This window comes from Asparagus officinalis, chromosome 1 (assembly GCF_001876935.1).
Source record: "Asparagus officinalis chromosome 1, Aspof.V1, whole genome shotgun sequence".
Classification (NCBI taxonomy): domain Eukaryota; kingdom Viridiplantae; phylum Streptophyta; class Magnoliopsida; order Asparagales; family Asparagaceae; genus Asparagus; species Asparagus officinalis.
In genome coordinates, this window is record NC_033794.1 from 81,803,849 (window position 1) to 81,815,344 (window position 11,496).

An 11,496-nucleotide genomic window follows, 5' to 3' on the forward strand; every position below is an offset into this window, starting at 1 on the left:
AGAGTACTGCCATAAGACCCGCCGTGGTCTTCTTCTTTGCTATGTTGAACGCAACATTGCGAGTCAACGTCAATCTGATAACTCCGAGGGCTTGTCTATCTAGAAGGTTCCACACATCTGCCTTCATAGAATCCGGCTTCTTCCCCCATAGGGGTTGATACAGATTTTTCTGATACAGATAATCCTTTATCTGCATTTTCCAGAATTCGAAATCTGTTCCATCAAATTTCTCAAGTCTCATTTTTCCTTCATCTGCGGCCATGGCTCCCACTTGAATCTGACTTTCTCTAGATCGTTTCACGCTCTGATACCAGTTGTTGGGAAATTAAACGCCTAAATCCCTAATACAACAGAAACGCAGAATAGAAAAAGTACACCAATATTTATGAGGTTCGGCAACTGCCTACGTCCTCGGGAGCCACACAGTCAATTTCTTATTAATCAAACAAGAAATTACAAATCAAGAGAAAATCCCAAAACTAAGATATCTCAAAGATGAACACTGTAGCTACAGTGTTAATAATTAAAGGGAATAAACCCTTTCAATTCTCTCTCTCTCTAAAGTCCTTTCTTAATCTCCCCTCAATGCACGATTGAGAGCTGGAGATGAAGAACCAAAATCGCTGCTGCGATTTCAAGGTTTGGAGAAGAGGAACGCTGCTGCGTTATTTTTGGTGCCGCCGCCAGAGAGAAATCAGAGGAGGAGAAGCAACAACAAAACCCTAGTGGCGACAGCCTGTCGCCAGCTACGGGGACGTCGGAGCTTGGACGCGAGGGTCGGAGCGTCAAGACGCGGACGTCAGAGCTTGGACGTGAGGGTCGGTGTCCCAAACGGGAGGGTCGGAGTCTGAAACGCGAGGGTCGCGTTTCCCACAATTCGAGCTCGCCTGCTCGAGCTCCACCTGAAACTGCGTCTGCAGTTCGCCGTCGACTTCGCCTGAGTCGACGCCCACGCTCGCCTGCGTGGTTCTCAAGCTCGTCGGAGCTTCGCCGGAGCTCCTCGCCGGAATTGAGGTTTGATCTACACTCCTTTCTAACACTCCCCTTCTCCATGGATATAGGCATATTACTAAACCACGTAAGTCTTCTTGTTTTAAGTGATTGTCATTTGTTTTGATTGTTTTACCATAAAGTTCTCACGAAACCCTAAAAAGTCGAACTCTTTGTTCAAAATGTAAAATCACCCAGATTCCTTACAAGTAGTATCATAGTTGATGGTTATTCAGATCCGAGATTCTCTTGGGAAAATCACGACCAAATTTACTCGAGGAAAAAGGTTAGGACTTCAAGAAATGGCAAAGAAGACAATGACAGTAATTAAGGTTTTAGGGATAGTGAGGTTCTTGGTATTGAATAGGTGATCATGCAAGGGATCCAACAGAAGCAGTAAAGTTTGCCAGCAACATATATAGTGAATGGTGTAGCGGTGTTTTGCCAAGGGACTTGCAAGAAAAAAATGTCAAAGCATGCGGAGAGGCGCTGAGCGATGGTGGATCAAGCGGAGGACCAGTTAAAGAGCAGAGGTAAAGGCTCAAATGATCCGTGTAGGTGGCCAGAAATAGTGATAGATCGGACCCCATGCCTATCACAAGGATGTACTGATGGGTTAGTCATTGACAGAGGTCACAGGCAAAAGGTTCAACAATGCACGGGAAGCACACAAGGTATATTCGGCAACATAGAAGCATAGCCAAAGATAATGAAGATAGTGTTCAAGAGTTCACAATCAGAAATGACCAGGAGGTGTGTAGGCGCGACAAATGTCAAAATGGAGGTAATTTGGTGACTGTGGGTTGGAAAAGGAATATTTATTGTTTGATCCATATCCTAATATAAGAAGTCCCATAGGAGCAATACTTGAAAGGGAGATCCATAAAAAACACCTATACTAAGATCGGGTAAAACAAGGCGATACCCAAAAGGAATTACTAAAAAACTTAGTAGAACTGATATGACATCTATAGATGGTCCCATGCTAAACAAACAAATATCTCCTCTAGATGCACGTAGGTCATCTTTAAAAAGTAATTTGGTCTCATCTGCTAGAGATTAAAGAATTCCTAATGGGTCGACATATTTCAAGTTAGATATGTTGTTGTATTGCTGTGGATATTTATCTTTCTAACCACACAATTACGAGTACCCCTACTATGGTTCCTAATAGAAGGGTTAAAATAGCAACAAAGATCGGTTCCAACAGTGGGCTTTCTCAATTCCTTCTTGATTTGTTTCATCATTGTAAATGGATTTGTTCATAATTTTCTTTGTTGATTCAAAGAAAAGTTGTGCATTGATCCTCAGAATCTTAATCGTACATAGTAATATATCTATGTATATTTTTTTTCAATGCGGGATTTTATAAAATAATGCGATTACAATCTCACTAAGATGAAATATCAGTGGGTTTCTATTTACTGATCCCATGTTTCGCGGAATCAATTCCCTTTTTTGTAAATGTACAAGAATTTTTGGATCTTAGCATGTTTGGAAGCACGGGAGAATGTTCTTTTGCTAATATTATTACTAGTATTTGATACTGGATCATTCATAGTACTACTATACCTTCACTATTCATTGCAGGTTGGTTATTCGTTAGTACAGGTTTAGCTTACGATGTATTTGGAAGTCCTTGACCAAACGAATATTTCACATAGAGCCGACAGGGGATTCCATTAATAACCGGCTATTTTGATTCTTTGGAAGAATTTAGTATATCCTTTTAGGAGGCCACCAATGACCATAGATCGAACCTATCCGATTTTTACAGTGCGATGGTTAGCTGTTCGCGGGCTAGCTATACGTACCGTTTCTTTTTTGGGGTCAATATCAGCAATGCAGTTCATCTAATAATAAGCCTAATTCGAATTATAGAGCTACGACACAATTAAACCTAAATGAACAAAATGTTGAATTGAATCGTGTCGGTCTATATTGGGGTTTATTACTCTTTTTTGTACTTGCTGTTTTATTTTCCAATTATTTCTTCAATTGAGAGAAAGAAATAGAGTACTAGGAATGCTCTTATCCTATTCAGAACGATATCATCTTCATAATTATCTAGGGCTATTTTTGTCTATAGCATGATTATTTGATGAAATGTGGAGGAAAGTTAGGGAAATGACTGATATTACTGGAAGGACTCCTGTTTGGCTAATAGGTACTGTAGCTGATATTCCTGCGACCAGTTTAATAAGTATTTTCTTTTACGATTCATATTCCAAATTGGGTTCATCTCTGTAGTAATCAGATGAACCGTATTATAGAAATAAATTTTACTAAAATAGTTTCATTAGCTCCCGAGATATTATAAATACTAGTAAATGAAACTATGATATAGTTATAGGAGAATATCTGAAATGGATCATTTTTTAAGATTATGTCTCACACATATACCATATACTTTTAATAATTAGAATAATTAATACTAATTATTTGATATTTATTTGAATTCAAATAAAAAACATGTTGATTATATCAAAACTAGAAAGCACCAATAATTATAATTCCTCATGGGCAGAGATGCTATTGCTAATATAATAGAGACGCTATTGCTGATATAATAACTTCTATAAGATATGCTGACATGAGTAAAAAAAGAACGATTCAAATAGCATCCACTAATATCACCAAAAACGTAGTTATGGCATCAAACAAGTAGCAGATGGCACGATGAAGTGCTAAAGGAAGTCGCATGAGGGGTTCACATGAGACACGTGAGTTTCAAGGCGCTCAAATCATGTGGAAGTGATTTGAGTTTTATCATTCTCTTAAATCTCAAATCAAAAATCTAGATTAATTGTTGGCGAATCAGGGAATCAGAAGCGGAGCTCTTCAATTGAGGACTTGGTTCTCATATTTATTTAGGTGCTCTAAAGGCGATAATTGATCTGATAAAAGATAGGCGATTTACAATCATTGAAAGAACAGACATTCATAATTAAGGAAGAGATCAAAGGCCAAATTGTTAAAGATTAAGGAGATGAAGAAGGAAGGAAGAGAAGGAGATTAGTCTTCTAAGAATCTATGTTGGAAACACGACATACAACAAGGCAGAATATACATATTGTGATAATTAATCAAATTTAATGAAATTAGAAGAATTCTTGGAACACATTTTGATCCTCTACAATGCATCTACCAAAATCTACCTGAAAATCCTAAGATTTACCAAAAAATCTTTCTCAATTGGGGCGAAAAAAGTCCTCTAACTAAAATCCACTAATCCCCTAAGTGGGGCAATACTAAGAGATGGGTGTAAACAGTTAAACTATATTCTATCTAGGCCAATGTTCAGTTTGGATCCATGAAGAATGCTCATGAGCTAAACACTTCAAGTAGGCTCAAGGTCAAGCCTAGAACAGGCTATAGAGAAACTCACTCAAACAAGCACGCGAACATCTCCAAACAGCCCATTCAAGCTTAGTCCAAACAAATAAAAAATGAGCCACGCGAAGTTCAACATTTGATGTCAGTAAACATTGCCCGTAGCTACCCACGTGGGCCACATCACCTACTATTCAAAATTGATGGCCCACCGACGTCCAAATGAGCCTCGTCCAAACACTTTCAGTGAGCTTGGCCAACCAATTAATCCGCGAACTTCGCCAATTAGATATTTGAGAGCTATTCTCAAGAGGATAACTGCTCTGCCCTTATCTCCTACTTTAATGACCACTTAATCCATAATTAAAGATTTTTAGCTCTCTCTCTCTCTCTCTCTCTCTCTCTCTCTCTCTCTCTCTCTCTCTCTCTCTCTCTCTCTCTCTCTCTCTCTCAGCCTATAAGAGAGGGAGGAGATTGTTCATTTAGGAGGATCACCAACTGAGAGATCGAACATTCCATACACACACAGAATTAACCTTTTCTCTCTTTCTTTCTAATATTTGGTTTCAAGAGAAGACTGAGCTATCTTTCAGGTTACCAAATCAGAGATCAATAGTAAGAGACCCATCGTCTTAATCGGACTATCAATCGAGTATAAGATCGACGCTCTATTAGCACACAGAAAAGAACCCAGGAAAATATAAAATTTTCATTTATTTCATTGTATTCTTTTTATTTTAGTCTATGTTAATTACAATACAAAAGACTAGAAATAGGATGATGGCTCCGTTGGGGAGTATTTTCCCCTCTGATAAGAAAATTATGTCGTAGTTCGACACTAAGACCCTTAGGTCTTTTGTTAAATCGCTGTTCATTAAATTGTAGTTCGACACTAAGACCCTTAGGTCTTTTGTTAAATCGCTGTTCATTAAATTTGACCAAGGGAAGTTCGAGAAATTCATTTCCCTGAACTAATCAAGGATGGAAACTGTGAGGATTTGTAACAAAATCAACCCCTGCGTGTGTAAATGTGACCTTCACCAAAGATAGTTTGAGCTTCGTTAGAAGCCAAACGAACATCACCCAGAATGAAGAAATTCGACTCTTTTCCTCAAGTGAAGGTCAAGATTTTCTCACATCTTCTTTGTAAATATCGACTCTTTTCTTCTATAATTCTAGCATATAGAAATTATGAATAAAACAGTAAATAGCTAGAAATAGAGTTTAGGAAATCTTCTCTGAAAAACAAGATGGAGAGGAGAATTAAAATGAAGCTCAAACAATGTAGATGATCTTCTTAACTTGTTAAACAATCTTCATAAACCAAACAAACTTTAAACCCAACTAAAACCCTTGTTAAAACTCTTTTTAAACTTCTTTAAAACTTTCCATTGGGTTCCTGAGATAGAAGGGGTTTGGGGGTTTATATAGGAAGAGAAAACAACAGCAAAAACCCCAAAAAAAAAGACCAAAAAGCCAACAGAATCGAAAATCAGATTCTGTACAAAATAGTCATTGGAGGCGGGGGGGGGAGCCAGCTTTGAAACTCAAAAAACTTTCATAGACTTGCGCGGTTGACCGTGGCAGTCGGCCGTGGGAATTTTCAGCTCGACGGTCGATCGTGGTGGTCGACCGTGAAAGTTTCTGCAGCCCACTCAGCAAAAGACACAGACGCGGTCGACCGTGGCGGTCGACCGTAAACTGATATATAAAAACTAAAGGTTTGAAAGCAGTTTGCTGATTTTAAAACACTGTTTAAAATATCAAATAAATTTCAAAAATTATGAAACTTTGGGAAATGATTGTAGACATGATAATACACATGTTACAAAAACTAGTTTTTTAAAAGGACTTTCCAAATGAGAAATATCATTATTTTGCAAAATAGTCCAAAACATGAAAATGTAAACATATGAATTTTGACATTTTGGCTAAACCATGCTTTGAAACTTTACAAAATGATTTTATAGACTTGAAGAAAGATGTAAACTATTGTTATGAAGTCTATAAACAATGAATATAGTATTTTATCAAAATACACATATAATGCACTAAAACGTGATTTCATTGAACTAAATAAAATTGATATTGATGAAATCATATATATGCATATAAGTATGAAAAAAAAATGTTTTCTAATTATATTAAATTATTTCATATTAAAACTTGAAAACTATCATACCAAAACATATATGTATATATATAACTATATATATACAAAACCAAAACGTGTATGTGTGTATATGATTGAGCTTAAAGTACTAACACACATAATATAAACTCCTAAACTAAATGTTACCCAAGCTTGATCTTGATCTTCAATAATCTTGACTTGGTACACTTGCGGAAGAAGCTTGAACTTGTATCTTTAACTTGAATGTACATTGCTTCACTCCATTATTCCGCCAACCTCCATTGGATATGATCATTGAAGCTCTATTTCATCCATCCTCTAACTCGTTGTTTGCCTAGAATAAATACAAAAACACAAACACTAGACAAACAACATTAGAAGTAAATTGTTTGTTAAACATCATCAAAACAAGAAGGCGAACAACTTTCAAACTGGTAACGGGTGAAAGTACCCTAGAGGGGGGGGGTGAATAAGATAATTGCCAATCTAATCCGATATCAATGCTAATTTAAAACTATTTAACAATTATCCTAGCAATTTTGATATGCAACAAGTTATGTGCAAGGATATATAATTAAACAAAGGGCGATATAAACATGAACACACAAATAAGAGAGATAGTGCGCAAATTGACAAACATAAACATAAGGCAAATAATCACGGAGTTCGATCGACCCAAGACCTATGTCTCCGCTCCTCACCATAGAGGAGAATTTCCACTATCTCAAAACAACTACACAATCGGTTTTCAACGCTCACTAATAACGTTTACAATCTCACACAATTACAATCACATAATACACTCCTCTAAGTGTTGGCCTACCCCGTGTTACCCACCTCAACTGCTCAGAATTACTACCTCTCTCTAGGATTTACAATTGATGGCACTCCTCTTGGAATTTTACCCACTGTCTCACCAACCACTCCTCTAAGTGTCCTTGTGTATTACAATGTGTTCTCTCAACAATAAAGCACAAATAAATTTGTTTGTTCTCTAATACAAGGATGAGAACTGAGTGAAAGCTCACTCTTAATAACCTAATCATAACCCAAATATACAATGTGTGAAATACTAAAGCTCAGGTGAGTGTGTGTGCAATCAATGAGCAAAAATAAGAATTAAACTTAAATCAATCTAGCATAAGAATATGAGAGTCAAAAATTTATTAATAGACTTGAGGAAAGCTATAAAATAGTGTAATCAAGTCTTTAATCCATAAATATATTATTTTTCCAAAAATATATAATACGATAAAACGAAACGTGTATGTGTGTAGTTGGAGATTTTAAGCATAACACATAAAGTAAACTCCTAAACTATAAATAATATACCCAAGCAAATGATCTTTAATAAGCTGGTCTTGGTAGCAGGGGTGAAGCGATGATGAATCTTACTTCATATTACGACGGCTTCATTCCGATTTCCACCAACCTCCAAGATATCATCGTTTTAGCTCGATTCCATCCAACCTCCAACGGAGGATATTTGTATAGATTACCTAACAAAACAAATACAAACACTCGACACATGATATTAGGAATTGTTTGTTAATCATTAAAATTAAAACTAGATTAGATATAATAGGCTCATAAACATGAGACCTAACAATGAGTTTATGTTACAGGTTTTCGTCTATAATACATAAAATTCAATAGTTTTCAAATAAAACTCATATATCCAAACTTGTTTAGTGTGATTAGGGTTCAGAGATCTACATGTAACATATTTATTATATTTGAGGGGATTCAAACAATCTTAATACGTTCATATCAGTGAAATCATCTTGAAAACCATAAAACTCAACAAAACTCATATTAAGTCACGTTTAGAACTCAAATCCACGTCTGGGAATCTGTTATATATCTTGTTAAATCAAAAAGGTTAGATCTTTTTATTATACTGTTCACAAGAAGTGATCTTTATATTTAAAATATATTTTTAAAATCAATCAAATACTGAAATGAAACTAAAGAAAACAAGGGATGGGTTTGAAAGAGATGAAACTCACCTTAAACGTGCTGGAATCCCAAAGAGTTCAAGAAAACAGATTCTCCCTCACCAAACGCCGACAATCTCGCTCTCTTCTCGGTATTTGTTTCACAAAGATCTTCAAAATTACCAAAATAAATCTAGGGTTTGCTGAGGGGAGAGGGTGGCTGCTAGGGTTCAGAAATATGATGTAAAAGAGAAACTTTTGTGAAATATATCCATATATATGTATAGGCGAACCCGAAACAATTTAAAAAGACCCGAATCCAAATAAGACTGGGAAAGTGGCCCCGTCCGTCGACTGATGACTTGCCATCAGTCGACTGATAAGCTCCTATCGGTCGACTGATTGGCAATTACCAGTCGACTGACCCAAGGCATTTTCCAGCATACAGGTTTTTGCTTGTGTGCATGTTTAACACTAGTATACTTTCATATATACACTTAATTGATCTCAAATCATTTACTAATATATTCATTCATCAATAAATAATAATTATCATAATATAACTTATTCATTACTATTTACCATAGTATTTTCCAAAATTTTGGGGTTTTACATTAACCCCCCAAATGAATTTCATCCTCAAAATTCCGCAATAGTATCTTAGAGATTAATAATACAAGAAAAGCGCGTTGAGGTGATAATCCAGACAAGGAAACCCTTACATACACATATGTTGTATCATTAATCTGTAGATATGAATCACAAACGATATTTATACTTAACAATCTAGAATGCAAATACTCCTACTTAACCCCTAATTAAATAAAACTAGAACGTCGGGCGAAAAATCCAAATAAGGAACCCTCCTTGTATATACCATATGTTCCGAATGATTAGGAGCTAAGTGTTAATATCCCCATTCTAGCGTTAAATATAAATGTGGCTATACTAATAATCATGAACACAAACAAATCATAACTAACATTTACCTGCTCAAACAGTCCTTTCTGGTTCCACTGAACTTTGGAATCACCTTATTTCTAAGTCTCTTGTCCTCTCTATCAAGAATACAAACTGAGATCTCAATAGTGGTCAAATCTGCCTGAATCTCTAACTCTGGTGCATCAATCAACCTATGTTGCTCCTCATCATGTAAATGCTTCATGAGCATTGAAACATGAAAAACATCGTGTATACCCGACATCGATGCTGGAATATCTAGTCGATATGAAATGGCTCCAACACTTCCCACAATCCGGAACAGACCAATATACCTTAGGACAAGCTTTCCACGTCTTCCGAAATACTGAACACCCTTCATAGGTGACACCTTCAACAAAACATAATCTCCAACCTCAGACTCTAAGGTCGTCAACTCTGATTTGCGTAGCTTTTTTGCCAACTCTGAGCCGCAAGAATACGCTTCCGAATTAATGTTACTTTCTCTGTAGTCTGCCTCACAGGTTCTGGCCCAAGTAATAAGTTGTTCTCCTGATCTGCCCAACAAATCGGGGATTTACAAGGCCTCCTATATAATGCTTCGTAAATACCCATGCGTATAGTAGATTGATAACTATTATTGTAGGTAAACTCAATCAATGGAATATGATCCTCCCAGTTGCCCTAGAAATCGATAACACATGCCCGCAACATGTCCTTCAATACTTGGTTGACCCTCTCTGTTTGGCCATCAGTCTGCGAGTGGAAAACACTACTATATGATAGCTGGTGGCCGAAAAAATTCTAAAATCTCTTCCAGAAATTTGAAGTGAAAACTAAGCCTCGATCCGACACAATCGGCTCTAGAACTCCATGCAACCGTACGATCTCCTGGATGAAAATCCTCGCATAAGTCACCGCCGTATAAGTCATCTTAGCTGGCAAGAAGTACGCCGACTTCGTCAACCGATCAACTATCACCCAAATAGAATCATTCCCCTTCCTGGACCTCAGCAATCCTACAATAAAATCCATCAAAATATCTGCCCACTTCCACTCTGGAATGGGCAAAGCTCAGGAGGTCGATCTACAACAATACAAAAACACGGGGTCCATCTGTAATTGGGTGGTAGTACACAAGTTCTATCAGCAATTTACCCTTTCTTAAGTTCCACAATCTTATAGCCAAATCAAAAAAAAAAAAAGTCCTAATTCAATATATAAATGTAGTTGTTGGATGCGATTAGATCATCGTTAGAGTTGTTCTTGCAAGATAAGGACTGCTTGAGGTGCTAGTCCGCATCAGTTAGGAAAGAAACAAGCTAGAAAAGTACACGTAAGCTCTGAACCTCAGGATATTTTCGGTCCAAATTGGAACAAATTGCTTGCATAAGGGCATAGATCACCTTCTACCCATCCCTCTTCACTTTAAGTGAAAGAGGCGCACACACTACACAGTATCCAAGCTCAAATGGCCATCCAAGTACCCCGTAACATTTCTGATACGAAGCCTCACTTTGTACTCATTCCTTTAATGGCACAAGGCCACACGATTCCCATGATCGACATGGCTCAACTCCTCGCAAGCCATGGTGCCGTCGTCACCCTCATCACTACCCCTGCCAACGCTGAGCGCATAAGAGACACAATTGATAAGGTCAAGCGCTCTGGCTTACCTGTCAAGTTTGTATCTCTCAGGTTCCCGTCCACTGAGGTTGGCTTGCCGGAGGGGTTAGAAAACATCGACATGCTCCCTTCCCGCGGCCAACTCAAGAGTTTCATCGATGCAATATGTATGCTTCGTGACCCCGTCATTCTCCACCTTCGAGCCCACAGACCTCACCCTACTTGCGTCATCTCTGATAACATTCACTACTGGGCGCGAGATGTGGCTAGGGAGTTTAACATCCCTAGACTTGTGTTCCATGGGTGTGGATGCTTTCCCCTTCTTTGTGTCCGTCGCGCCAGAACAAAGGAGATTGAGGAGACGATAAAAGATGAGAATGAGCCGTTTGTAGTTCCTGGGTTGCCTCGTCCGGTTATGATAACGAAGGCTCAAGTGGGGAGCTTCTTCAGACTCACGGATGAGCATGCAAAAGGGGTTAGGGAGGCCGAGTTGGTATCTGACGGTGTGATTGTCAACACTTTCGATGATCTAGAGAC

The 11,496-nt window shown here is 37.7% G+C and overlaps 1 protein-coding gene across 1 annotated transcript in view; it reads left to right on the forward strand.

The window, feature by feature from the left end:
* LOC109836570 (UDP-glycosyltransferase 73E1-like) overlaps positions 10,724–11,496 on the forward strand; it is a 1,536-nt gene continuing 763 nt past the window's right edge. Inside the window, exon 1 of the mRNA XM_020404514.1 lies at positions 10,724–11,477. Coding sequence (XP_020260103.1) covers positions 10,805–11,477 — 673 coding nt within the window. The 5' untranslated portion in view covers positions 10,724–10,804. The remainder of the gene's footprint in view (positions 11,478–11,496) is intronic.